Genomic DNA, 27,316 nt, shown 5'->3' with positions numbered 1-27,316 from the left:
CAGGCATGGGCAGTACACACTGCGCAGAGCCGCCTGGCCGTGCCTCTGCCTGGGGGCCGGAACTGGGGGTCGCTTCCAGGAACATCGCAGAGCCTGGCTTAGCCCCACTGAGTTGCCGACCGGGAACCTCCTGAGGTAAACGCTGCCCGGCTGGAGCCTGCCCCAGGTCGGAACCCCCTCCTGCATCCTAACTCCCTCCCAGAGCCTGCACCCCCCCTTGCACCCCAAACTCCTGCCCCAGCCCTGAGCTCCCCTCGGCCCCACCTCCCAGCCTGGAGCCCCCTCCTGCACCTGAAACCCCTCATCCCCAGGCCCACCCCAGAGCCCGCACTCCCAGCAGGAGCCCTCACCCCCTTCTGCACCTCACCCCCTGCCTCAACCCGCAGCCCCCTCCCACACCCTGAACCCCTAATTTCTGGCCCCACCCCAGAGCCCGCACCCCCAGTTAGAGCCCTCACTCCCTCCCACACCCCAGCCTAGTGAGAGTGAGTTATGGCGGAGAGAGCAAGTGATGAAGGGAAGAGGGCTGGAGTGAGTGGGGATGGGGCCACAGAGAAGGGGCTGGGGTGGGGCAAGGGTGTTTGGTTTTGTGCAATTAGAAAGTTGGCAGCTCTAGTTGGGGTGGGGCATGGGACCCCTCCCCTTGGAATGCACTAGCCCCGATGACAATTTACCATCCGGGTTCTTAAAGGGCCAGCACAGTCGTGGAGCCCAGACCCCCATGGTAGCCACCCCACGGGGCAGAATGTACATTGCATTGCTTCCACTAACGCAGTGGTTCTCAAACTTCTGTCCTGGTGACCACTTCCACCCAGCAAGCCTCTGAGTGTGACACCCCCACCCCCCAAAAAAAATTAAAAACACTTTTTTATATATATGACACCATTATAAGTGCTGGAGGCAAAGTGGGGTTTGGGGTGGGGTGGAGGCTGACAGCCCATGACCCCCCATGTGATAACTCTTGACCCCCTGAGGGGTCCCGACCCCCAGTTTGAGAACCCCTGCACTAAGGGGGGCATGTGCATGTGGGTGGAGGCAGGGTGTGAGGGGAGTAAGTTGCATTGTGCACATGGAGAAGTGAGTTACAGTGCAACCAGCCGTGGCCCTATGGATGTGGAGTTGTCTTCACCCTGGGGTGGAGAGTGGCCTCACGTTCATTGGTAGCTGCGTGTGTATGGAGCAGCAGCGAGCAACCTGCAGTCAGCGTCAGCAAAATGTCTTGCGGCCCGCAATCAGATTAGCCACAGGTTGCCCACCACTGGTCGGGAGCATTGCATTTCCTGCACTGTGGGGGGGTTGCACTGCATGCACCAATGTCTCTGGGGGGGCGGCTGCATTGCATGCACTGCTGCCGTTTGCATTGCATTCGGTCTGCACGTGCGTAGTGTGTGTGCACATGACATATCACAGTTCCTCTGTGTGTGGATGGGGAGTTTCTGTGCACTGGGGCAGGAGGGAGTTGTATTCCATGCACCGGTTTCTCTGCATACGTGGAGTTGCGTTTTGTGCACTGCTGTCTGGGTGTAGGAGACTTTCGTGACCTGTGCTGGTGCTCGAAGTTGTTTGCATGCATATACACGGGTGGGGGCAGCTGCATTCCATGCTCTGTGCCCGCGCAGGGGATATGATGCAGGCAGCTGTATCTGTGTAGGAGGCTGCATTCCATGCATCAGTGTTTCTGTATAGAGGGGGCTGCAGTGTTTGAACACAGGGATGGACATTTCTACCTGTGCGTGACGGCTACATGGCATGGATTGATGAAAGGAGCTGTAGTCCATGAACCATTTCTGTGGAGCGGGGGAGGGTAGAGCAGCATTGCACGTGCCGATGTCTGTGCATGCAGTGGGGGGGGATTGCATTGCACTGCATGCGCCAGTCTGCGTGGGCCTTTCTCTGCAGTCTATGCACTGGTGTCTGTTCAGGGGGAGGGGAGGGGGATGGCATTGCCTGCACCCATGTCTGTGCACAGGAAGTGAATTACATGCATCTGTGTCTGGGAGGAGGCGTTGCATTGCATGCATCTGTGTCTGCACAGGGGGATGGTGTTGCATTCCATGCAACAGTGTGTACAGGGGTTGCATCGTGTGCAGCCATGCCTGCGCGGGGAGGAGGGTATTGCGTAGCATACATCAGTGTGTGCGTGGGAGGGTTTGCATTGCATGCAGCACACGTGTGCAGGGGTTGTATTAAAATGCAACCCCCCCCACACCCTTGCATGCAACGCGTGGACCAGTCTGTGGGTTGCATAGCGTGCCCTGGTGCACGTGTGGGGTTGCACCGACAAAAAGCAACCCTGCGCACACCAGGGCATGTCATGCAACCCCTTTGCAGGCATGTCGGAAGATGCAATACGTGGCCCGGTGTGTGTGGGGGGTGGCAGTGTATGCATCGGGGCACGCGCAGGAGTTGCACTGCGCGCACCAGCGTGCGCGGGGCGGCTGTACGGCACACACAGGTGTTGGGGAAAGGCGCTGCGTTGCATGCACCGGTGCGCGCGGGGTACGTATGTTGCATTGAACGCCCCGGTGGGCGGGGGGGTGCATGCACCGCGGGCGCGCGGCGGGGGGATACCAGCGGCCGCGGCTCCCAGGCTCCAGCGTGTCACACACACTCCGCTCCGCCTTCCTCCCTGGCCTGCCGAAGGCGGCTTCTGATTGGACGAGGGCTGTGCCGCCCCTAGCCAATGGGAGCACAGTGCGATGACTTCATCCTTTGGTCGCCCCGGGCGCGGATTGGCTGGGGCCAGCCCCGCCCCCGGCCCCCACGTGGGGCGCGTGTGTGTGCTGGGGGCGGGGGGGTTCCCGGTCCGGGCGCTGATTGGCCGCGGTGCGGGCCGCGGCGGCTCCGCTGTTGCCGAGAGGAAGCGCGAGGGGCCCGGACGAGGCGCTACGGAACCGGGCCGGGAGGGACCGCCGGGTGAGCGCATGAATATGTTAATGAGATGCAAATGACCCTTCCCCAGAAGGGCGTCCGGAGGGGGCTCCTGTCCTCTCCCCTTGGAGTTTCGCTCCCAGGCCCTGCGGGGGGGGGGCGCCCGCGGAGCTGCCGCGGGGGGTGATGGGAGTTGTAGTCTTTCCGCGCGGGGGGGCCGCCCAGTTGTTTCCGAGGGGCGGGTCAGGGCGGGGACTACGTCACCCAGCGCGCACCGAGCGGCGCCTGGCCTGGCTTGGGGCAGGGTCGGTCGCGGGGGCTGCTGGGAGATGTAGTGTGGGGAGTCCGTCGGCGGGGACTACGCCTCCCGGCAGGTTCCGCTCCGGGCGGGAAGCGGCCGCGCTGCGTACCGGGACCCGTAGTCGTCCCGCGGAGAGGGGGCGCTGGGGCTCGTGCCGGGATGCGGACTACAACTCCCATGACACGCCGCGCGGCCTCGCGCTTCCCCCCTCGCTCCGCGCCATGTAAACAAGTCTGGGCCTGGCCCCGCCCCGCCCCTTCTCTGCTATTGGCTACTGTACCTCCTGTGCCGGCCTCATCTACCCGCTCTCGGCCTCTCATTGGTTACTGTAAGTGTCACTCGCTGGGAAGGGGCATGATGAGCCTGGGATAGTAACCGCCTCTCCTCGCCTCTGATTGGCCACTGCCACTGCTAATCTTGGGGGGCGGGCCATGCCCAGGTATGCCTCGTGTCCGTTGGTCCTCCCGACTGCCAGTCAGGGGTTTATGCGCGCTGATTGGCCGGCGGCTCCAGCTGGTCCAGATTCATTCACCATTTTGTCTGTTGGAGTAAAAGGGGCTCGGAGGGGCCGAGAGGGGCTCGGGTTGGACCATCCCGTGGTGCGGGGGGGACCGGGCTGTACCAACCCCCTGGATAGGGGGCAGGGCTGTACCAGGCTCCCCCTCGGACGGGGGGGGCAAACAGGTAAGGGGGTCCTCGGGGCGATACCAACCCTCCGTCAGAAAATAGGGGGAAGCCCCCCCCGGCGGTACCAACCAACCCCCCCGCTCTGAGAATGGGGGGAGCCCCCCCGGACGGTACCAACCAACCCCCCTATGAGAATGGAGGGAACCCCCCCGGACGGTACCAACCAACCCCCTCTGAGAATGGGGGGAGCCCCCCCGCGTGGTACCAACCAACCCCCCTCTAAAAAATGGGGGAGCCTCTCCTGGGCGGTATGTACCAACCCCCCCCCGAAAATGGGGGGAGCCCCCCAGGTGGTACCAACTCCCCCGAAAATGGGGGGAGCCCCCCAGGGTGGTACCGACCCCCCCTGAAAATGGGGGGAACCCCCCGGGCGGTACCATCTTCAGTAGTGTGGCAGGAAAGGGCTGCACCATTTTTTGCAGCCTGGGCAAGGGGGTTGCGTTGCTATTATGGGATGGGGTTTCCCAGGTGAGAGAGACCCCCTGCTATTATGGGTTGGAGAGTGGTGAGCCACTCAGGAGACCCCAGCATGTGTGTGTGTGTGTGTGTGTCTGGGGAGCTGGGGGTGAGGGGGATCCTCTGGGCCTGACAGACTAGGGGAAATGGGGCCCAGGGCGTGGGGGTGTCAGGATGTCCTAGGGGGCCTGGGCAGTTGGTGTTGAGGCGGGGGGAAGGCTGGAGCTGGGGAAGATGAGCTGGGGGGGGTGCAGAAAAGGCAGACGGGGCTGGCATTGTGGGGGTGGGGGCTGGCATTGTGGGGGGTGTTGGGATTGGGGTTCCCTGGTATTGGCGGGGTTGGCGGTTCTGGCCCCATTTCCTCCCAGGGATGCCCAGAGGGGCCCTGCTAGGCCAAGTGGCCCAGGACTCCGGAGGATACAGGCAGGGCCCAGCTGCTCTCCCTCCCTCAGCCCGTCTTAAGGGGGGAGGGGGTGGCGTTCCAGCCACTCCTGGGTCTCTGCCTGAAATTGGGGGCCAGGAATCGTCCCGGGGGATCTCAGCAGCTGGGACGTCCCACACACCTTTACACACTCGGGGGGGGGGGGGGGGGCTTTAAGATCTGCACATGGGCAGAGAGATTCCCCACACACACACCTTGCTTAACCTCTCCCTGCCTGGGGTAGGCTGGGCCGGGCCAGGATTCAGGGCAAACAGGTTTGTGAGGGGCTAATTTAGCCCCGTTCCCAGAACAGGGTGTATTAGGGGATGTTCCTCTCCCACACAGGGGCTTACTGCCCCCCCGCAGGAACCCACTTTCCCCCATGGTGGACATGAGATCCCAGCACTCCCTCTGGCCCCCCCGCCCCGGGACTATACACACAAACTCCCCCGTGGTAGTTGGGATGTGGGGGGAGGACTGTGGGTCGGGGTTCAGGGGCCCCAGTAGAGCTGGGGGAAGCCCTGGGTGGGTTGTCCAGACCTCACCCCTTGACCTGGTCTCTCCCCCGCCCCTGCCCTCCCAGGTCCTGTGAGTTCACCCTGCCTGGAGGCTGGAAGATGAAACCCGCGAGGAAGGCTGCCAGCTCCTCTTCTTCCTCCTCGTCCAGCAGCAGCAGCAGCAGCCGCTCTCCCCCGTCCACTCGGGCCAAGACCCAGAAGCGCAGGACGGCTGAGGGGGGGCCCAAGCCGGCAGAGGAAGAGGAGGGGGGCGGGGGAGGTGGGGAGGAAAGCCCTGCCCAGCCCCCGCCCTTGTCAGGCCCCCATCTCATGCCAGTGAAGATGGACCCCGGCTCGCGGGAGCTGCCTGGCCGGCAGAGTGATCCCTACGAGACACCCGAGGGGGAGCCGGGGTGCGACGACCCCCCAGGGGAGCCCCCTCTGAGCCGCAAGACGGCCACCTTCAAGTCCCGAGCCCCCCGCAAGAACCCGGCGGCCGGGGAGGAGTGGAGCGGGTCCGAGGGCTCCGGGGTGCCAGGCGAGGAGGGCGCCGGGCGCTGCCCCTCCTCCAGCACCGACACAGCCAGCGAGCACTCGGCTGACGAGGACGCCAAGGGAGCTGGGGGGGAGCTGTGGGGCCCGGCTCCCGGCCCCAGCGACTATGACCTGCGGCTGCTGCGCTCGCAGCGGGTCCTGGCCCGGCGCCAGGGCATCTTCCAGCCGGCCGTGGTCAAGCACGTCCGGCGCGGCCAGGACCTGGGAGTTCAGTTCACTGGCGACCGGGCCGTCACCTACTACGAGGGGGCGCTGGGCTCGGGGGCCCTGGACGTGGTCCTGGACACCACGCCCTCTGCGGGCACTGTGGCAGTGGGGGCCCGTGTCTGCATCTGCGTGGCCCCCGAGGAGACGACCTACTACGAGGGCACTGTGATGGAGGTGAGCCTGAAGCCGGCCTCCTACAAGGTGCGTTTCGCTGGCCCCAGCCCGGCCCCCCGCAAGGACACGGTTTGGGTGCCACGCTCCGGCCTGCGGCTGCTGCGCCCACCCTGGAACCCAGCTGCCGCCGTGCCCCCCAAGCCAGAGGAGGAGGAGCCCCCTGGCCCTGAGCCCAAGCAGCCGGAGGACGCCGAGGTTTCCAAGATCAGCGCTGGAGTGCGGGGGGCCGGGGAGGAGAAGCCCTCGGCTGCCCCCCCGCAGCTGCTGTCGCCCCCCAAATCCCCGGCCTTCGCCCGCCTGCCGGAGCAGGCCTCCCCGCTGCTGAGCCCCGAGGCGGGCGGCAGCCGCAGCAGCAGCGTGGTGTCGGTGGAGAAGTGCAGCACGCCGGGCTCGGGGCGCTCCCGCACGCCCCTGACGGCCGCCCAGCAGAAGTACAAGAAGGGGGACGTGGTCTGCACCCCCAACGGCATCCGCAAGAAGTTCAACGGCAAGCAGTGGCGCCGGCTCTGCTCCCGCGAGGGCTGCATGAAGGAGTCGCAGCGGCGCGGGTACTGCTCCCGCCACCTCTCCATGCGCACCAAGGAGCTGGAGAGCCTGTCGGAGGGCCGGGCCAGCGGGCTGCGGGAGGGCAGCGCCGAGTTCGACTGGGATGAGACGTCCCGCGACAGCGAGGCCAGCAGCGCCCGCGGCGACTCCCGCCCCCGCCTGGTGGCGCCGGCCGACCTGTCCCGCTTCGAGTTCGACGAGTGCGAGGCGGCCGTCATGCTGGTATCGCTGGGCAGCTCGCGCTCGGGCACCCCGTCCTTCTCGCCCGTCTCCACCCAGTCGCCCTTCTCGCCCGCCCCCTCGCCGTCCCCCTCGCCCCTCTTCGGCTTCCGGCCCGCCAACTTCAGCCCCATCAACGCCTCGCCCGTCATCCAGCGGGCAGCCGCCCGCAGCCGCCACGTCAGCGCCAGCACGCCCAAGGGGGCGGGGGGCGGCGTGCTGAGCCCTGAGATGCTGCACCACGCCCCGCACCGGGAGCGGCACTCCTCGGGCATCGTGCCCACCTTCCAGACAAACCTGACCTTCACCGTGCCCATGAGCCCCAGCAAGCGGAAGGCAGAGGCGCCCCACGGCGGGCCAGGTGGGGGCGCCGACTTCCAGAAGAGCGACAGTCTGGACTCGGGGGTGGAGTCGGTCTCCCACACCCCCACCCCCTCCACGCCTGCCGGCTTCCGGGCCGTCTCACCCCCTGGCCCCGGGCCCTTCTCCTCCCGCTCCCAGCAGGCCTCGCCGCTGTTGCTGCTCTCCCCACCCGCCGGGCTGACCTCCGACCCCAGCCCCATGGTGCGCCGGGTGCCGGCCGTGCAGCGGGATTCACCTGTCATCGTCCGCAACCCCGACGTGCCCCTGCCTTCCAAGTTCACGGAGAAGCCGCGGGAGGGGCGGGCAGGCAGCCCCCGGCTGGGCAAGGTGGGCACCAAAGAACAGCTGCAGGTGCCGGTGCCCATCAATATGGGGCGGGCGCTCCCCTGCAGCCAGGCCAGCGCTGTCCCGGCCCCTGAGCAGGCACCCCCCGTCTTCAGCGTCTCCTCGCCCTTCCAGCCGGTCGCCTTCCACCCCTCCCCGGCTGCCCTGCTGCCTGTCATTGTGCCCAACGACTACCCCGGGCCGCCAGCCCCCAAGAAAGAGATCATCATGGGCCGGCCTGGCACAGGTAAGGGACCTCCGGGGCGCCCTCCGGCCTGGCCTCAGTGCGGTGCTGCAGGGAGTGGGGCGGGGCTCGGGAGGGGGCGCTCTCCCCTCTGGCATACAGTGGTCTTGGACCTGTGGCTGCATGTTTCTGCTGGGACAGGGGTTCCTCTATGAACAGCTCCTGCGCCCCACCCCAGAGGGGCTGCATCCCAGTGCCGGGCGAGGGGTCCCTGTTTAGACAGCCCCCGCCCTACCCCAGAGGTGGCCACATCCCAGCGCCGGGCGAGGGATGCCGGGTTTGGAGTTGTGCCTTTGTTGGAATACTAGTCTGTCAGCTCAGCTCTCGACATTGATCTCTAGCCTAGTTCAGCCTAAAACGCAACCCCCCCCGCCCTCTGGCTGCTGAGGGGGACTGGGGTCAGCGGGTGGGATGGGAGTAACGTGGCTGCGTGTGATGCTGAGCGTGCACAGCCTTGGGTGTGTGTGCAAGAGATGCCAGTGCCCTGAAGGGGACACTGTGTGCGTGTCAATGCTTCTGAGTGTGTGCGTGTGTCTCACGGTGCCTGGCCCTGGGGGCTCAGTCTCCCTCCGGTTCCCCCTGTGGCTGTCACCAAACCCTGCTGGCGCCCACCCCCATTGTCCGTTGCTGGCCATGCACACTCGCCTAGGCTGGATGTGGGGCTCCTCGGCGATTCTGCATGGGGCTTTTTCTCTTGTACGCTTGTTCTTACCCAGGCCTGGATCTCCGGTGCAGGGCTTGCACGTGGCACTTGTGTGCTCAGTTTTGCACAGCCTGGGGCTCTTGGGGCAGCGTTTGCACCTTGGGCTCATACACTAGCCCTCTCGTACGCTCATTCTTGCACTGGTTTGGGGTTCCCAGTGCAGGGTTCACACACTCGCTGTCGCACTGAGCTGGGCCTCTGCTCAGAGGCCCCCATCACCAGCCATTGTGGAGCTGACTGTGGAATCCCTGGGGGGTGGGGCCTAGCTCCCTGCCCCAGGGGTGTGGGTGTGAATGGGCAGCTCACTCGCTCCCCTCCCATCACCATCCCTGCAGTATCGGGGATGTAGTTTGCCGTCTCCTGGCAACCGGTAACCAGAGCGACCATCTCCCTGTGCTCCAAGCCCCATCTCTATTTATATTGGAGTGAGAGGGGTGGGTGTGCAAGTGGGCGTGCGATGGGGTTGCACGAGTGCAGGGGACATGACAGAGCTGGCCTCTCCACCCTCCCGTGGATAATGCTCATACACAAGCTCTCCCACAGTGCCCGTGTGGCTGGCATAGATGTGCACAAAAGCAGTTGCACACATGACATACTTACACGGATCACACTCATGAACACAAGTGTGTTACGGCCGGTTCACATGTCACTTGCATGTTTCACAGACCCCCCCCCCACCTTAGTCACAGCCCTGGGGTGCACACGTGGCTCTGGCACACCTAACACACCCCAGACTTGGCACAAACACTGCGCTCACACCTTGCCCGCTGCTCCTGCACACTTGTGCACACCAGGCAGCTCCAAGCTGTCAAACGTGCACAGTATGTATACAGATGCCTCCCCCTTCCCACAGACACGAGTGTGTTGTACACACGGATGCTGGCCATGTTATCGACACCTGGGTCCCATAGCAGTGGGGCTGGGGGTTCGCCCGGAAATCTGGTTCTGGGCGGGCGCAGGCTCACGCCAGCCCTCAGCCGCAGCGCCACGCTTGCCGGGCCGGAGCAGCTGCTCACGCGCATGGGGTCCTGGTGGCGCTGGGTCCTTCTGGCCCAGCTGAGCCCTGGCAGCTTCACAGGTGGTGGCTTTGTGGCACACACACGTTGCATGTTCGTCTGCCATCTCACACTCTCTTGCACCCCTTTGCGATCCCTCTGTCCCTCCCCCATGCGCTGGCATCTGCTTCTGCACGCTCGCCTCCCCTGAGGGGCGTCTCGCACCCTCACGCTGGCATTGCTGGGTGGGTACTTGGGCTCTGGGTCGCCCTGGAGACCCCACGGACTCCATGGCAACCCCTGGGGGTGTGTGTGTGTGTGTCTGGGGTTGCCATGGAGACCCCATCCTTCCTGTGTGGGGCAGGGTTGCCCCAGAGTGGGGGAGGGGGAACAGGCTGCCCCCTAGTTCCTTTTGTGCTCTCATGGTCGCCGCCCCACCAGTCTTCCTAGCGGGCCCCCTGGCTGCGAGACTCATCCCTGGTGGCCACTGGAACATCCCACGGGCCATCCCGTGTTGGTGCCCCCCAGAACTGCATGGGGGGAAGTGGACCCCAAGACTGTGTCCCTGCCGCCCCCTGCTGGAGGGGCTGAGTCCTGCTCTGTGTGTGTGTGTCCCTGCCCCCCCCCACCCCCCCCGCTGGAGGGGATGGGCCCTGCGCTCTAGTCCGTCTCTCTTGCTGTGTGTGTTACGCTGTACATTGTGGGCGGTTCTGTGTGTGTTGTGGGCTGTCTCTTGCTGGCTGTGTGGTGTGTGGGTTATTTTTCTGTACAGGATGTGTGTGTTCTTATACTTTGGGAGTGTTGCCACGTTGGTAATTGTCTTGCTCTTGTTGTGTCTCTGCTCTTTGTGTCCGAGTGTATTAAACTGCATTTGCAGGTGTGCGCAGTGTGGTGTTACAGTGCACTGGCATGTGTGCGTCCCTCTCAGTGTATCTTGTCTCTTTTGTGGGGTGTAGGTGTGTGTGCATGTCTCCTACTGTACATTCGTGTCTCTCTCTGCGTGGGTGTCTCCTGTGTGTGTGTGTGTGCGCGCGTGCGCGCATGTTTTGGGGGGTGTTTGGGAGGAGTTTTATGTGTCTCTTGCTTGCAGCGTGTGTGTTGTGCATCTCTCTCTCACTGGGTGTGTTTGTGTTTCTCTCTCACATGTGTGTTTGTGCCCGCCCCCGTGAGCTCTCAGCCCAGGGCCGGGGGGCATGGAGTGGGGTTGCTGGGTTCTCTCCGACCCCTACTCCATTGACCTGCCCGGGGTGTGAGCAGAGGCCGTGTTGACTCAGGCTGCCGGGCCCGGTGTATGTGGGGAGCATGCACGGGGCCCGGGTTAGCAGGTCCCCGGGATGTGGGGCCCACCCGGCAGGGCCGGCTCCTCCCCCTCGCCCCTGGGTGTGTGAGGGAGGTTATCCCAAGGATGCAGCTGGGCCCCCAGCGCGGCCGGCGGGCAGCCAGCGAGGAGCCAGCGCCCCTGGGAGTGTGCGTGTGTGAGATAGAGAGCAGCTATGTGTGTGTCGGCCTGTGTGTGTCAGTGTGTGGTAGAGAGTGAGTGTGTGTCAGCATAGCCAGATACGTCAGTGTCTGTGTGTGAGCACGGGGGGCGTGTGTCTCCAACTCCATGTGTGAGCGTGTCAGCATGCCCAGCTGTGTGAGAGCGCGCATGTGGGCAGCAGCATGCCCGTGTGTGTGCACGTGGGTGTGAGGAGCGTGTGTACATATGCACAGCTCTGTGGGGGAGTGAATGGGCACAGCTGTGTGTGCAGACATGCTGGTGCACACCTCTCTGGGCACGTGTTTGTGCCTGTGTGTGTGTAAAGGCAGGTATCGGGGTGAGAACGTGTGAGCATTTCGTGCCCATGAGGGCAGCTGAGCGGGATGCCTGGGTGGGCGTGTGGTTGAAGCGCAGGCGAGCGTGGCCAGGGAGCACACACTGCTGCGAGCGTGTCAGCTGCGGGGGTTTGGGGCAGTACGACGCGCACAAGAGCGTGTGTATGACGCACGAGTGAGCGTGTTAGAGGTGCACAGGAGTGTGTGTGGGGCGGCTGCAGGCGTGTTAAGCGCACATGAGCGGGTGTATGGAGCGTGCGTGTGCGGGCGTGTTAAGAAGTGCACGTGAGTGGGCAGGCGTCTGCAGGACTGAGCGTGCCCGGCCGGCCGGCCCACGTGACCCCCGTGTCCTGCCGTGCCCTGAGGCCAGGGTGAGGGGCGCGGCGCCGCAGGACCCAGGCTGAGCAGCGGCCCCCCCTCCCAGCGCGGGCGGGGGGGCCGGGGGAGCAGCCAATCGCTGGCGCCGCCGCTCCCGCCCAATCGGGAGCCGAGCCGTTGATTCGCCCCGCGGTGACGTCGGCGCGGCGGCCAATGGGCGGGCGGCGTGTGTGAGCGCCGCTCATTTGCATGTGAATGACCCGGGGCGGCGGCGGCCAATGGGGGGGGCGCTGGGGCCTGCGTGACGCGGGGCGCGCGCGGGGGGGGCCGCCCTCGTTCCCAGGCGGGGCCGGGCCGGGACAAGCGGCGACAGGCGGCGGCGGGCGCCGGGCAACGGCGACAGGCGGAGACCCCCCCCGCGCGCGCGCCCGCCCCCTCCGCGCGCCCCGCCCCGCGCCCCTCCGCGCGCGCCCGCTCGCTCGCGCGCCCCCCCCCGCCTGGGGGCGGCCCCGGGCGCGCGCGCGCAGGGCTGAGGCGCCCCCGGCCGGCAGAGGGGGCGGGGGGGGCATGACCCCCGCCGCCGCCCCCCCGCGATGTTCTCCGCGGAGCGACCCCCGGCAGCGCTGCCCCCCCCCGCGCCGCGGCGGGGGCTCGGCATGTTCGGTCAGTGGCGCGGGGGGGGGCAGCCGGTGACCTTTGAACCCGGCGCGGTGGGACCCCGAGAGCTGCCCGCGACCGAGCCCCACCGGCAGCCCCGGGGCGGGGGGGAGGAGTGGGGCGCGGGGCCCCTCCCCTCTGCGGGGGACCAGGTCCTGTCTGGGCGCATGGGGGGGAGTGGCGGGGGGCCAGGAATGGGGCGCGGGGCCCCTCCCCTCTGGGGGGGCCCAGGTCCTGTCTGGGCGCATGGGGGGGGAGTGGCGGGGGGCCAGGAATGGGGTGTGGAGCCACTCCCCTGCCCTCTAGGAGTTGCCAGCTCCCATCCGGGTGCCTGGGGGGTCTTGCTGGGCCAGGACAGGAGTGGGGCGCGGGGCCCCTCCCCTCTGGGGCACTGGCCTTGGCCCAGCGCTGGTCTGGGGGTTCGGGGCAGCTCAGTGGTTTGAGCATGGGCCTGCCAAACCCAGGGTTGTGAGTTCAATCCTTGAGGAGGCCGTTTAGGGAGCTGGGGATCGGTCCTGCTTCATGCCGCGGCTTGGACTAGATGCCTCCTGAGGTCCCTTCCAGCCCTGGTATTCTGTGGATGTTTGGGTCACAGCCCCAGCTCAAGGCTGAGGACTGGACGGGCCACTGGGGCCCCTTGCCCCCCCGCCCCCCAGCGCAGAGGGTCCATCGATGCTGGGGCTCTCCTTGCCCCCTCCCTGAGCTCCCCTGAGGCAGTCGGGCTCTGGGGGCAACTGAGCTGGTGCCGTCCCCAGAGCCTGAATTAACTTCCCAGCGCAGACCTGCCCCTCGCCCGCCAGGTGCAGCGTGCAGGACTCCTGGGTTCTGTCTTGGCTCTGGGAGGGGAGTGGGTGTAGTGGTCAGGGGGAGGGGGGCTGGGAGCCAGGACTCCTGGGTTCTCTTCCTGGGTCACTGTGTGACCTTGGTCAGTCCCTTCCCATCTCTGTGCCTCAGGTTTCCTGACTGATCCTGCTGCGTGCTCTCGGGGCCGTGACGCGTTTTGGGGGTGCGTGTCTGTGCCCCCGTCAGCCCTGCAGACCCATCCATGCTGGGAGTTCGGCGCCATCATGGGGGATGGGGAGGAGTGACGGGGGGCTGCAGCGACACCCCCTCCCTGCTGAAATCCTCTTCCATCCTGTCCCCCCCCCCCACCCCCTGCGGGGGATGTGGTCACCGGCCGGAGAACAGGAAGGCAGAGCCGGCTTCCCGGCAGCGCCCCACCGCCAGCCACTTAAGGGCTTTAATAATTGAGTTAGCCGCGCACGCGCCGTGTTCCCGGGACGGACAGCGGGGGCGCTGAGGGGGTTGGGGGACCCCCGGCGCCACCAAGGGCTGGCAGTGAGCGGCTGGGTTGGTGCCATGGCAGGTGGCTGGGGCGAGGATGCTGCGTCGTGGGGGGGTGGCTGTGGCATGCTGCCCCATTGCCTGTGGGCAGCCCCCCGCCGTGGCACAGGCAGCTGCGGGGTGGGCTGGCTTTCTGCAGTCGCGCATGGGGCACCTGCCCCATCTAGGCTGGCCATGTGGGGGCTGCCCTGGGGTAGTTGCCCGGCTGGGGCCTGAAGGGGCTGTGCCCTGCAGGGGTCAGGCCGGGGCCCGAACAGGCAGGTGTGGGGAGCAACCTGGGCTCTCGCTGGTGGGGCGCGCAGGGGTGTCTGGTGGCGCTTTGTGCGATGCAGGTTGGGCAGGGCTTGGGTTGCCGTGGTGTGTTACAGGATGTCCTGGTGTATCTGTGTTTGCCAAGTTGTGTTGCACTGTAGGTTGGTGTGTGTGTGTTGTGTTACGTTGCATTGCTGTGTAGTGTTGCAGTGTGTGGCAGAGCTCTGTCTGTGTTGGATGCCCCAGCTGCATTGTGTTGGGACATCTGTGCGTGTCAGGGCTGTGATATGTTGTGGGACATTGTGTGTGTTGCATTGTGCTGGGGTATGTGGCAGGGCCTTATTGTGTAGCTGGGGTGTGGCAGGGCCGCAGGTGCTGTGTGTGTGTGGTTGTGTCCCTGGCCTCCACCCCCCAAGAGGAAGTGCTGCTCAGCCTGAGAGGCCCCACAGGAAGGGGCGAAGGGGATCATCTGGGGCTGGGAGATGTGGGGGTGGGATGGACCTGGGGGTGACTCAGTGCTGCATGTTTTCCCTGTCCTGTGCCCTGAGCTACCCCCTCCAGGGAGTGGCATGGGGTGATGCCCTACTCTGGGGGGCATTGGGGGGCTGCTGGCTCCCCTTGCCCCCAGATCAGTGGTGGGGGGCTCTCCTCCCCCTGTATATCCCTGGGTTTGGCAGCTGCTGTGGGTCAAAGCAGAGTCACCACGCCTGCTCTCCCCTCCTACAGCCAGCACCTCTGGGGCTCCTCCCCGCATTCACCCCTAGGTTGTGGGGAGGGAACCTGGTGCAAAGGAAAATTCCAGAGTCCTTCCCCATTGCTGGGAGGCATGGGGGGCTATCTGAGCATGGGGTAAGGCCAGGGAACCCCAATACTGGGGGTACGGTACAGAGGGCAGAGTGACCCCGGGGGAGAGAACCCAGGCATCCTGGCTCCCAGCCCCTCCTGCTCTAACCCACCAGACCCCACTCCCCTCCCAGAACTGGGGAGAGAACCCAGGAGTCCTGGCTCCCAGTGTCCCCCCAGCCAGGAGAGAACCCAGGCATCCTGGCTGTGTGTTTAACCCTTTGTCTGCTCTCTCACTTCCAGTCTGGACCAACGTGGAGCCGCGCTCTGTGGCCGTGTTCCCGTGGCACTCCCTTGTGCCCTTCCTGGCTCCCAGCCAGCCGGACTCTTCCGTCCAGCCCAGCGAGGGCCAGCAACCTGTCAATCACCCCGCAGTGTCCAATCAGAACAAAGGTGAGGGTGGGATAGCCCCATGTGGGCCAGTTGGGGAGAGCAAAGGGGGCCGTGAGCCCAGTCAGTTCCTTGCCAACACAGGGGAACTGCTGGCTTTTGTGTGTGACCCACCAAAATGGTGCCCGTGCAGCTAGCAAGGAGTGCAGCTAGCAGGGGGATCTCGTGCTGTTGCATTTTGGTGTGACCCACAAAAATGGCCTCTGCTTTGCTGATGGTGGTAGGGGATGGGCATCCTTTGCATTTCAGTGTGACCCACAAAAATGGCCCCTTTCTGCCTGGTGTGTTCTCATGGGCTGTCACCCTTGACCTTTGCCCCCACCAGAGCCTCCAGAATCAGCGGCTGTTGCCCATGACCTCCCGGGGGTGGCGTCAGGGGCTGAGCTGGGAAAACGGGAGGCTTCCCGCCCCGACAGCCCAGCCTCAGCCCCCCAGGCCACGGCAGCGGCTGGAGGGACAGAGGGCCCCTCCCAGCTCGTGGACGAGGCCCCAGGGCCCCCAAGACTGGACAGCGAGACAGAGAGTGACCACGATGACGCGTGAGTGGGGGAGGGTTGGGGGACATGGTGTGAGGGGGATGGGGGGACGGGGCTGGCGGGGGGGCTACGAGGGGGATGAGGGGACATGGGGCTGGTGCAGGGTTTTGAGGAGGAAGGGGGAACATGGGGCTGGCGGGGGAGTAAGGAGGGTTGTTTGTGGGCACATGGTCAGGGCCGGCAGGGGGACGTGGGTTGGGGCCTTGGGGCTTGTGGGGTGGAGGCAGGGGCAGTACAGCTGGTGTTGGAAGGGTTGGGGGCAGGGTGTGGGGGGATCTGGGGCAGGGACCAGGCCGGGGGAGGATCGAGGGGCAGCAGGGTTACAAGAGTGATGCCCGCCCTGCACAGGTTCCTGTCGATCGTGTCCCCCGAGATCCAGCTCCCTCTGCAGCCCGGGAAGCGCCGGACGCAGTCGCTGAGCGCCCTGCCCAAGGAGCGAGACTCCTCCTCCGAGAAGGATGGGCGCAGCCCCAACAAGGTGAGAGAGACTGTCCTCCCGCCGTGTGCATGGAACAGTCCAGAGACTCCATCTCCCCCCCACTGTGTCCATGGAACGGTCAGTCCCCACACAGAGACCATCTCCCCACCCGCCATGTGCCTAGAACAGGCCAGAGAGACACCCTCCCCCATGCTGCCATGTGGATGGGATAGTCCAGTGAAATCCGCTCCACCCCCCATACATGGAATGATCCAGAGAGGGCATCCCACAGTGTGCATGGAACAGTCCAGAGAGACCAGCTCCCCCCCATCCCTGTGTATGGAATGGTACAGAGACAAGCGTGCCCCCCCCCCCGCAATGCTGCGTGCATGGAACAGTCCAGAGAGACTTGCACTTCCCCAAGGCCAAGTGCGTTATTCCCTACATGGCATGTGGCACGAGAATTCACACCCCCCCCCTTTAATTTCCACATGGAACGCACCATGACACCTCATGCCCCCCTTTATCCCCCATCTGGAACGCTCCATGGTAACTCCCCCTTTCCCTCCATCCCCCACATGGAATGCTCCACAAGAACCAGCCCCCTTAATCCCCCACATGGAATGTGCCATGAGAACTCGTCCCCCCCTGTATTCATACATGGAACACTCCATGAGGACCCCCGATAGGCCCCCCTCCCTTGGGGCGGGGTATGATTGGCTGCGAGTGCATTGCTTGTTTGCATACTGACCCCTCCCCTAGACCCCCCAGTCTCCCTGTTGGAGGGATGTGATTGGCCGTGGGTGTGTTGCTCTTTTGCATACTGACCCCTCCCTTAGACCCCCTTCCTGTTGGAGGGATATGATTGGCCGTGGGTGCATAGGTCGTTTGCATACTGACCCCTCCCTTTCCTGCAGCGGGAGAAGGACCATATCCGGCGGCCCATGAACGCCTTCATGATCTTCAGCAAGCGGCACCGGGCCCTGGTGCACCAGCGGCACCCGAACCAGGACAACCGCACCGTCAGCAAGATCCTGGGCGAGTGGTGGTACGCGCTGGGGCCCAAGGAGAAGCAGAAGTACCATGACCTGGCCTTCCAGGTGCGGGCACCGGGGCGGGGCCTGGGCTGCGGGGTGGGGGTGGCAGCGGGGGGGCTGTACTGCAGGGAGTTGGGCAGCAGGGGGCACCGTGTTGTAGGGGGCGTCCACGAGGGGGTTGGGGAGCTCAGCATTGGGGTCAGCAGGGGGTGCTGCGCTGCAGGTGGTTGGTGGGGGGCTTGGGGGCCAGCGAGTCGGGCAGGAGGACTCGGGGGGGGGGGGGCCAGTGAGTCGGGCCGGGGGAGCAAGGGACTTGGGGATCCGGTGAGCGGGAGGTCTGGGGGGCCAGCGGGGTGCCCCCTAACGTGGTCCGTGCGCAGGTGAAGGAGGCGCACTTCAAGGCACACCCCGACTGGAAGTGGTGTAACAAGGACCGGAAGAAGTCGAGCTCAGACACCAAGCCCTCGGCACCAGGGCCTGGGGGGGGCCCCAAGGAGGCGCGGGAGCGCAGCATGTCGGAGACGGGCACGGCTGCCGTGCCCGGAGGTGAGACCCGCCCCCTCCCCTCTCCCCCTCATGGGGCTCCCCCCACAGCCTGCTCAGCCCCTCTCTTCTGCCCCCATAGCCTCCTCGGAGATCCCGGTGCTGGCAGGGCCAGAGGGCAAGGCAGGGGGCACGGGGCACGTGCCCGGGGAGCGGCTGATCCACGTGGCGGGGACTGGGGCGCAGCGGCCCCGGGCCTTCTCTCACAGCGGGGTACACGGGTTGGACACCGGGGAGCTGGACAGCCAGGCGCTGCAGGAGCTCACACAGGTACTGGGGGGCCTTGGAGTCTGGGGGGGGCTGGGAGCGCATGGTGGATTGGGTTCTGGAGGGGTGGTGAGGGGATGTATTGGGTCCCCTGTGTGGAGTCTGTGTCTGGGTTGGAGGGCCCTACTGGGAGGGGAATGGGATCCCTGATGGGAGGGAGGGTCTTGGGTCTGGGTTGGGGGGCCCTGCTTGGGGGTGGGGGGGAATAGGATCCCTGATGGGGGGGAGGATCTCAGGTTTGGGTTGAAGGGACCTGCTCGTGGGAGGTGCAGGGGTCGCAGCCCCCAATTGCTCCCCACTTTGTTGCAGATGTGCTCCAGCCCGTCACCCTACCCCGGCGGGAAGGGGCAGTATGGGGGGCCGGGCCCCTCTGGGACCCCATTCGCAGCTCCAGGTGAGGGGCCCCGGCCCCCCCTACTGCCGCCAGCCACCCGTGCCGCCCGCTCCCAGCGCGTGGCCAGCGAGGACATGACGAGCGATGAGGAGCGCATGGTCATCTGCGAGGAGGAGGGAGACGATGATGTAATTGGTGAGGCCCCCCCCCCCCGACCCCCTCAGAGCTCCCGGCTCCCTCGGAGCTCGCCTAGAGCCCCTGGACTCCCCACTGCCCCCCAGAACTGCCTTAGCCCCCCCCCCCGCCCCATGGCCCCGCTGTATGGCCGCACACCCCACAGACGTGTGTCCGTCCCCCCCCCCCCCCCCACCCGGCACAGTTCTGCAGGGAAGGGGTTGGATCTCCGGGCAGTGAGGGTGCGGCCTCGGGGGCATCACTGACTCTGCCCCCTCCTGCCCCCCAGCGGACGATGGGTTCAACCCGCCCGACATTGACCTGAAGTGCAAGGAGAGGGTGACGGACAGTGAGAGCGACACCTCTTCAGACGAGGAGCCCGACGGCAAGGTGGGGGCTGGGGAAGGGGCAGGGGGGCTATTTAGAGGGCAGGAGGAGCTATATGGGATTGATGGGGGTAGGGGGGCTGATATGGGGCAGAGGGAGCTATGGGGGCAGAGAAAGGCAGGAGGGCTGTTTGGGAGTTGATGGGGGCAGGGAAGGGCTGTGGGGGGCAGGGAGAGGCAGAGGGGTTGTCTGGGGGTTGATGGGGGGCTGATGGGGGCAGGGAGAGGTGGGGGAGCTATGAGGGGCAGGGGGAGCTATGCGGGGGTTGATGGGGGCAGGGACGGGCTATGGGGGGCAGGAAGAGACGGGGCTGTGTGGGAGTTGATGGGGGGCAGGGAGAGGTGGGAGAGTTATGAGAGGCCGGGGGAGCTATGGGGGGCAGTACCTAACCTCCCCCCCGTGTCTCTCTCTGCCCCCAGGGCTTTGGGCGGAAGCTCTTCTCCCCAGTGATCCGCTCCCCACCGCTGCCCCCCTCCTCGGGCGCCTTTGCCCCCTGCCGCCCGCCAGCCCCCCCTGAGCTGGACCTGCCCCATGGCCCCGACCAGCCACCCCTGGCCAAGCCCTACAGCCCCTTCCCGCTGGCGCCCAGCCCGTTCAAGGCCCAGGACTCGCGGGGGGCCCAGCCCCCCGCCCCCGCGCCAGCCAAGCGCCTTGAGCCGGCTCCCCCCTACCGCCGGAAGCGGGCTGACAGCGCCGGGGGGGCGGAGACAGGCGCCGCCGGGCCCTCGGTCATCTCCCCCCCCGGGGGGGCGCTGCAGGCGCTGGTGCTGCCCGATCCGGGGCGCCTGTCCGCGGGCACGGTGCTGGTGCCGGCGCCCTCGCTCAGCGGCTACGGCGGGGCGCCGGCGCGCCCAGCCTCCACCGTGGTCACCAACGTGGTCAAGCCGGTGAGCAGCACCCCGGTGCCCATCGCCAGCAAGCCCTTCCCCCGGGGGGTGGGCGAGGGCGGGCCCCTGCTCAGCCCCCCAGCCCTGGAGCCAGCCCCGCCAGCCCTGGCCGTGCTGGGGGGCGCCAAGCCCGAGGCCGTGCCTGTGGGGCGCATCGGCCTCCTCTACGCCGACAAGAAGCCCCCGCCCCCTGCCAGCCAGGCCCCCTCCCCCCACCTGGTGGCCGGGCCCCTGCTCGGGCCGGTGCCCAAGGCCCCGGTGGCCCCGGGCAATGTGGTGACCAACCTGCTGGTGGGGCAGGCGGGGGGTGCGGGGGCCGTGCCGGCCCCAGTGACCGTGCTGCCACCGCAGCCCTCGGTGCAGTTCATTACCCAGAACCCCTCGGGGTCCGGGCCCAATGGGCCGGTGCCCCTGGGCATCCTGCAGCCCCAGGGCCTCCTGTCGGGGGCCCCAGGCAAGGCAGGGAGCATCACCCAGGTGCAGTACATCCTGCCCACCCTACCCCAGCAGCTGCAGGTGGCTGGGGGCAAGGGGGCAGGGGCTGGAGCCGCCAGCATCCACTTCACGCTGCCCCCCACCAGCAGCAAGGTGCTCGCCACCACGCCCCACGGCCTGCCCATCCTCCAGCCCGGGCCTGGCAGCGCCAGCACCGCCGTCACCGTCGTCTCCACTGCGCCCAAAGGTGAGGGGGGCGCTGGCCCCAGGGCGGGGGGGCTGGCTGGCACGGGGGTGGGGGATGGGGTGGGGGGGGCTGCCTGGCACGGGGTTGGGGATGGGGCGGAGGGCTGGCTCCCTCTCCCCCACCCCATCCTGATGCGGCCCCTGTCTCCCCCCCAGCCCAGTCAGTGTCTCCGGTGCAGGCCCCAGGCCCTGGAGGCTCTGCCCACCTGGTGCAGGGCAAGGTGCTGGTACCCGTGGCCGCGCCCCAGGTGACGGTACGGCCCGGGGGTGGGGCCGGCCCGATGGCCCAGGTGGCGCCGCCCTTCCCGGTGCCCCTGCAGAACGGAGCCCAGCCTGCCAGCAAGGTGAGTGCGTGTCTGTGCCGGGGGGGGGGGGTGGCGGCGGCTTGGGGGTCCTTCTAACCCCGCTGCTCTACCCCCCAGGTCATCCAGCTGACCTCGTTGACCCCTGCTCCGAACAGTGGCGCCCTGGCGCCCCCCCTGAGCCCAGCCACGGCCCTCGTGGGACCCTCCGGTCAGGCCCAGAAGGTGCTGCTGCCCTCCTCCTCCACCAGGTAGGGACCAGGGTCGTGGAGGGGCAGGGCTCTGTGTCCCCCCCGCCTGCCTGTAACGCTCCCCCCTCTCTGCCCAGGATCACCTATGTGCAGTCCACAGGCGGGCACCAGCTGACCCTGGGCACCTCGGCCTCGCCCTCGCAGCCTGGCGCCGCCCCCGCTGCCACCTACGTGCAGGCCCCTGTGGGGCCGGCCCCCATGGCCCTGGGCTTCACGGCCATCGGGCCCAGCGGGCCGGCTATTGTACAGCCGCTGCTCTCGGGTAAGGGGGGAGGGGGGCTGTGAATGCGGGGGGGTGGGTTTGCAATGCGGGGGCGTTGATACACTCAATCCAGACTTCTGCTCCCCTCGTGTTTGGCGGGGCTGGCTCTGGTGTGTCGGTACCAGGGAGGGGCAGATAGCTGGGTTGGGGACGTAGCGGTGCCGGGGGCTGGGACTGGGTCGGGGCATGCGGGGACTGGCGCTGGGCGGGAGTTGGGACTGGGTTGGGTGACCTGCGGGGGGCAAGTGCCAGGCAGAGGGCTAGTTTGGGGATGCAGGGGGCTAGGTCAGGGCTGGAGCCGGGGGCTAGTGCCAGATGGGGGCAGGGGGCTGGGTCTGGGTGGGGGGGCTGTAGGGTTGTCAGGTGTCCAGTTTCTGAACATAACGCCTGGTCGAAAAGGGACCCTGGCAGCTCTGCCCAGCAGCCGGACTAAGACAGACTAGTCCCTACCTGGCCTGGCTCCACGTGGCCCCTGGAAGCAGCGGCAGGCCCCCCCTCCAGCTCCTACGCGTAGGGGCAGCCAGGGGGCTCTGCAGGCTGCCCCAGCCCCGAGCGCTGCTCCCACAGCTCCCTTTGGCCGGAACCGTGGCCAATGGGAGCTGCGGGGGCGGTGCTTGCGGAAGGGGCAGTGTGCAGCAGAGCTGCCTGGCCTCCCCTGTGCCTAGGAGCCGGAGCGGGGACTTGCCGCTGCTTCCGGGAGCTGCTTGAGGAAAGGCCCCCCCCTCCCCCCGATCCTCCTCCTGTCCTCCGAACCCCTCGGTCCCAGCCCGGAGCCCGCACCCCCAGCCGGAGCCCTCCCCCTTCCCCTGCACCCAACCCCCCCAGCCCCACCCTGGAGCCCGCACCCAGAATCTGTACCCCCTCCCGCACCCCAACGCCCCTGCCTCAGCTTGGAGCCCCCTCCCGCCTCCGAACCCCTTGGTCCCAGCCTGGAGCCCCCCCAGCTCACTCCAAACCCCTCATCCCCCAGCCCCACCCAGAGCCCGCACCCCCAGCTGGAGCCCTCACCCCCCCCCCGCACCCCAACCCCCTAAGCGAGTGACAGAGGGAGGGGGATGGAGTGAGTGGGAGCGGAGCCTCGCAGAAGGGGCGGGCAAGGGTGGGGCAAGGGTGTTGAGTTTTGTGCGAGTAGAAAATTGGCAGTCCCGATAGACGGGGGCAGCGGGCTGTGTCGGGGGTGGGGGCTGTGTCGGGGTTGGGGCTGTTGCCAGATGGGGGCGGGGGTGGCTGGTGCTGGATTGGGGTGGGGAGAGGCTGGCACCAGGCAGGGATCAGGGGAGTGGGGGGGGCTGGTGAGGGACGGGGGCAGGGGGGTGGATCCATCCGTCCGTCTCACCCTTGGTGTCTCTCTCCCCAGGGCAGAGCCCCCTGCTGGCCCCGGGGCAGATGGGGGTTTCCCCGCTGCCCAGCCCCCAGCTGCCCCCCTCCTGCAGCGGCCCGGTGATTACGGCCATCTACCCCGGCCCCCCAACCGCCGGCCCCGCCCCGTCACCCGCCCACGGTCTCGTCTACAGCGTGGCCAGCCCCGCCCCTGCACCCATCCTGCCCAAGGGGAGCAGTGCCGGCAGCCAGGGCACACTGGGGCCTGGACCTATGGGTATGAATGGGGTGGGGCTGGGCAGGGCCCCACTCCCACCCACCTGGCTACAGAATGGGGGTGGGGTTATGGAACAGGGGGTGGGGCTGGGCAGGTCCCCAACACATGGCTACAGAACAGAGGGTGGGGCTGAGCTGGGCCAGATTCTTATGGGTATGGGGTGGGGGCAGAGTTATGGGATGGGAGCGGGCTAGGCTCCGCCCTCAGGGGTATGGAACTGGGGGCAGAGCTTTGGGGTGGGGACGGGGCTGGGGGGGTGTAAGTGGGGGGGTCCCTGTGGCTCACCCAGCCCTCTATGACTATCTCTCTCCCCCCACAGGCCCCCTTGCCTTCCCACCGGCGCCTGTCCGGCCCCCGCGCCCTCCGCCGAAGCCCCCCCAGAAGGTGAAGGCCGCCATCGCCAGCATCCCCGTGGGCTCCTACGAGTCGGCCCCGTCACCCGGCCCTGCCCGGCCTCCAGGAGGGCAGCAGACGGAGCCTGGGGGGCCCCCCCGCGTCTCCCGGGAGCTGGAGAGCCCAAGGGAGCCTCCGGAGCTGCCTGACCCCTCCCCTCCGCCCCAGCCCCCCAGACCCGGCCCAGCTCCGGAGCCGGACAGCTGGGATGGGCGCCCCCCCTCGCCCGCGCCCCCCCAGCACCCAGTGCCTGAGGCTGAGAGCGGTGAGGGCTGGAGCCAGCGGGAGGCCGTGCTGGGGGCCAGCGAGGAACGAACGCCCCGAGAGCAGGCGAGCGCCCCCGGAGCTGCCCCCGGGGGCAAGGGGCCGGAGACGGTGAGTAACCCCCCCCCCCCCCCCCATCATCCCCCTGTCCACCACCCTACCCCCGCCCCACCCAGTGCTCCCAGGGGGCAAGGGGCCCGAGATGGTGAGTGGCCCCCCTTCATCATCCCCCTGCCCGCCACTCTACCCGCACCCCCACCCCACCCACTGCTCCCGGGGGGCAAGGACCCTGAAATGGTGAGTGACCCCCCCCATCATCCTCCCCGCCTGCTACCCTACCCCCACCCCACCCCACCCACTGCTCCCAGGGGGGCAAGAACACTGAGATGGTGAAGGAGCCCCCTGCCCCACCCCATCGTACCTCACCCGCCACCTCCCCTGAGATTGCGCCTGGGGTTACGAGCACTGGGATGGGATTAGGGTTAATAACCCACCTCCTGTCCCCCATCATTCCCCTACCTCCCCCCTGCCCCGAACCCCCCCCAGCCTCAGGGGCCTTTCCTGCCCCCGGTGCTGACGCTTCTCTTCTCCGCAGACCCCCCGGGTGCCTGTCTCCCCCGACTGGAGGGTCCCGGGTCCTGAGAGCCGCCCTGAAGTCCCAGCGCCCCCTGCTGGCTCCTCGTCCTCCTCTGCGCTCAGCCCCGCCCCTGCTGGCTCTGGGGAGGGGTCCCGGGGGGCAGGTCCGACCCCCGGTGCACCCGAGGGCCCAGAGCGCAAGGAGGGGGGGGGCGGCAAGAAGGTGAAGGTCCGGCCTCCCCCGCTGAAGAAAACCTTCGACTCGGTGGACAAGTGAGTGACGGGGGGTTCAGTGGTCCGTAGGGTTCTGGGTCACCTGGGGTCAGGGGTCACAGGCCCTTGAGGGGTCAGGAGTCACTCGGGGTCAGGGATCACAGGGCTCGTTAGGAGCTTGGCCTGGGGCAGACACCCGGCGCCCCCATCTCAGGGGACCCCCACTCCTGGGCTCAGGCTGGGGGGAGAGGAGGGGACCCCGGTGTCCGGGAGAGCCGGTGCATGACGCGCCCCTGCCCCTCCCCCAGCAGGGTTCTGTCGGAGGTGGATTTCGAGGAGCGCTTCGCCGAGCTGCCCGAGTTCAAGCCCGAGGAGGTTCTGCCCTCGCCCACGCTGCAGTCCCTGGCCACGTCGCCCCGCGCCATCCTGGGCAGCTACCGCAAGAAGCGCAAGAACTCCACTGGTGAGCGAGGGGCGCGGCGGGGTGGGAGCGAGGGGCACCGGGGGGGGCGGGGTGGGAGCGAGGGGCGCTGCGGGGCGGGAGCGAGGGGCACCGGGGGGGGCGGGGTGGGAGCGAGGGGCGCTGCGGGGCGGGAGCGAGGGGCACCGGGGGCGGGGCTGCACGGCGGGAGCGAGGGGCACCAGTGGAGCTGGGGGGCGGGGCTGCGGGGCGGGAGCGAGGGGCACCGGTGGAGCTGGGGGGCGGGGCTGTGGGGTGGGAGCGAGGGGCGGGAGTGACGGGCACCGGTGGAGCTGGGGGGCGGGGCTGCGGGGCGGGAGCGAGGGGCACCGGTGGAGCTGGGGGGCGGGAGCGAGGGGCACCGGTGGAGCCGGGGGGCGGGAGCGAGGGGCACCGGGGGCGGGGCTGAGGGGCGGGAGCGAGGGGCACCGGGGGGGGCTGTGGGGCAGGGCTGCCGGGCGGGAGCGAGGGGCACCGGCGCCCCATGCAGGAGGGGATCGGGGGCTCATTAGCCCTTCGGCCTCCCCAGACCTGGACTCCTCCGCCGAGGACCCCATCTCACCCAAGCGGAAGATGCGGCGCCGCTCGAGCTGCAGCTCGGAGCCCAACACGCCCAAGAGCGCCAAGTGCGAGGGCGACATCTTCACCTTCGACAAGACGGGTGAGGGCTGGGGGCAGGGCCGGCGAGGGGGCAGGGCTGGAGGGATGGGGCGGGGCCTGCAGGAAGGGGGTGGGGCTCACCCTGGGGCGGGGCCTGCAGGAAGGGGCGGGGCGCAGTCTCACAGCCCCTCCCCCCAGGCGCGGAGGCGGAGGACGTGCTGGGGGAGCTGGAGTACGAGAAGGTCCCGTATTCGTCGCTGCGTCGCACCCTGGACCAGAGGCGGGCGCTGGTCATGCAGCTCTTCCAGGACCACGGCTTCTTCCCCTCAGGTCGGTGCTGCCGGGGCCGCAGCCAGCGCGGCGCTAGGGGTTCCCTAGGGGGTGCCATGGGGCAGGGAACGGGGGGAGGGAGTCAGTAGGGGGCACCGTGGGGTGGGGGGCTCCATAGGGGGTACCATGGGGTAGGAGGACTCTCCATGTGTAATGTAGGGATAGTTGTGGGCTCCCCGGTGTGTTGACTCCAGGAGTGGGGCAGGACCCCGGCCATTCTGTGGGCCAGCGTCAGGGGGATGCAGGCGTCTCCATCATGTCCTCCGCCAAACTGCTGTGCAGCCCCACCCTGCCCACCCCCCGGCGCCGGGCGAGGGGTCCCCGTGGAACAAGCCCCCGCCCAGAAGGGCCACGCCCCGGTGCCAGGCGAGGGGCCCCCGTGGAACCAGCCACCGCCCAGAAGGGCCGCGCCCTGGTGCCGGGCCCCCGTGGAACCAGCCCTGTGTCGCTGACGCGGTGTCTCGTCTCCCGCAGCCCAGGCCACGGCCGCGTTCCAGGCCCGCTACTCCGACATCTTCCCCACCAAGGTCTGCCTGCAGCTGAAGATCCGCGAGGTGCGGCAGAAGATCATGCAGGCGGCCACCCCCACCGAGCAGGCGCCCAGCACCCCCGAGCCGGGGGGCCCAGGCGGTGGCGGAGCCGCTGAGGGGCAGCCCCCGGAGCCCGCGCCCCCCCAGGACTCGGACCCGGGGGCAGAGGCGGGTGGCAGCACCAGCTGGGACAATAGCCAGACATCTCCCCCGGGGGGCGCCGCAGGCAGTGGCAGATGAAGGGCCTTGAGTGGCACGGCTGGAAGCAAAGCATTCTGGGAGCTTCGCCCACCTTCCTGCTACGCCCCGGCCTGACCGGGGGCCCCGGCAAAGACGTTTCCTTGCTCCCCTGGGATGGTCCGCTCCACCATGGACTGCAGCGCCCCCCCGCAAGGATGGTCTGCTCTGCCACGGGCACCAGCGCCTGCCCCCTCCCCAGCTGGGATGGTCTGCTCCGCCATGGATTGCAGCACCCCCCCGCAGGGATGGTCTGCTCCGCCACGGGCACCAGCCCCTGCCCCTGCCCCCTCCCCAGCTGGGATGGTCTGCTCCACCATGGACTGCAGCGCCCCCCCGCAAGGATGGTCTGCTCCGCCACAGGCACCAGCGCCTGCCTCCCCCCAGCCAGGATGGTCTGCTCTGCCATGGACTGCAGCGCCCCCCAGCCAGGATGGTCTGCTCTGCCATGGGTATCGGCACCAGCGCCTGCCTGCTCCCCCTCCCTGCACTGGGATGGTCTGCTCCACCACAGATGCCAGCGTCTCCCCCCCCCCCCCCCCCCAAGCCAGGATGGTCTGTTCTGCCATGGGCACCAGCGCCTGCGCCCCCCCCCCAGCCGGGATGGTCTGCTCCTCCACAGATGCCAGCGCCTCCCCATCACGCTCCACAAGGATGGTCTGCTCCCCCGTGGGCACCAGGGTGTGCCCCTACCCCCCTGCTGGGATGGTCTGCTCCACCATGATGCCAGTGGCTACCCCGTCCCCACTGTGGCACCCAGACCAGCCCATTGCAGGCTCCCGGCCCCGCCCCTGTTGCCGTGGGGACTGCGGGGGGGACATGGACACCTGGAAAGTGACGACTTTTAATAATGTT

At 67.7% G+C, this 27,316-nt stretch overlaps 1 protein-coding gene across 1 annotated transcript; it reads left to right on the top strand.

Moving 5' to 3' along the window:
• The first annotated feature begins 2,786 nt into the window (after nucleotides 1–2,786).
• Nucleotides 2,787–26,990, top strand: CIC (capicua transcriptional repressor). Its single transcript, XM_074938605.1, has 22 exons — nucleotides 2,787–2,916; nucleotides 5,320–5,504; nucleotides 5,571–7,868; nucleotides 15,036–15,185; nucleotides 15,508–15,721; nucleotides 16,067–16,196; nucleotides 17,054–17,236; nucleotides 17,554–17,719; nucleotides 17,799–17,986; nucleotides 18,293–18,512; nucleotides 18,781–18,881; nucleotides 19,298–20,447; nucleotides 20,603–20,790; nucleotides 20,869–20,999; nucleotides 21,077–21,261; nucleotides 22,619–22,858; nucleotides 23,178–23,626; nucleotides 24,111–24,364; nucleotides 24,613–24,767; nucleotides 25,294–25,425; nucleotides 25,563–25,694; nucleotides 26,169–26,990. The coding sequence occupies exons 2-22, from the start codon at nucleotides 5,354–5,356 to the stop codon at nucleotides 26,462–26,464; spliced, it is 7,113 nt and encodes a 2,370-aa protein (XP_074794706.1). The 5' UTR covers nucleotides 2,787–2,916; nucleotides 5,320–5,353; the 3' UTR covers nucleotides 26,465–26,990.
• Nucleotides 26,991–27,316: the final 326 nt, after the last annotated feature.

Source organism: Natator depressus, chromosome 24 (assembly GCF_965152275.1).
Source record: "Natator depressus isolate rNatDep1 chromosome 24, rNatDep2.hap1, whole genome shotgun sequence".
In the NCBI taxonomy this organism is placed as follows: domain Eukaryota; kingdom Metazoa; phylum Chordata; order Testudines; family Cheloniidae; genus Natator; species Natator depressus.
The sequence above is the reverse complement of the archived record's forward strand: the minus strand, read 5'-3'. Positions and strand labels throughout refer to the sequence as shown.

Excerpts from the sequence above, each read along its gene's own strand:
- CIC (XM_074938605.1), top strand. The coding sequence starts at position 5,354 with ATGAAACCCGCGAGGAAGGCTGCCAGCTCCTCTTCTTCCTCCTCGTCC. Across the intron at positions 17,237-17,553 it reads ACCATGACCTGGCCTTCCAG|GTGAAGGAGGCGCACTTCAA; the intron begins GTGCGGGCACCG and ends GTCCGTGCGCAG. Across the intron at positions 25,426-25,562 it reads CTTCACCTTCGACAAGACGG|GCGCGGAGGCGGAGGACGTG; the intron begins GTGAGGGCTGGG and ends CCCTCCCCCCAG.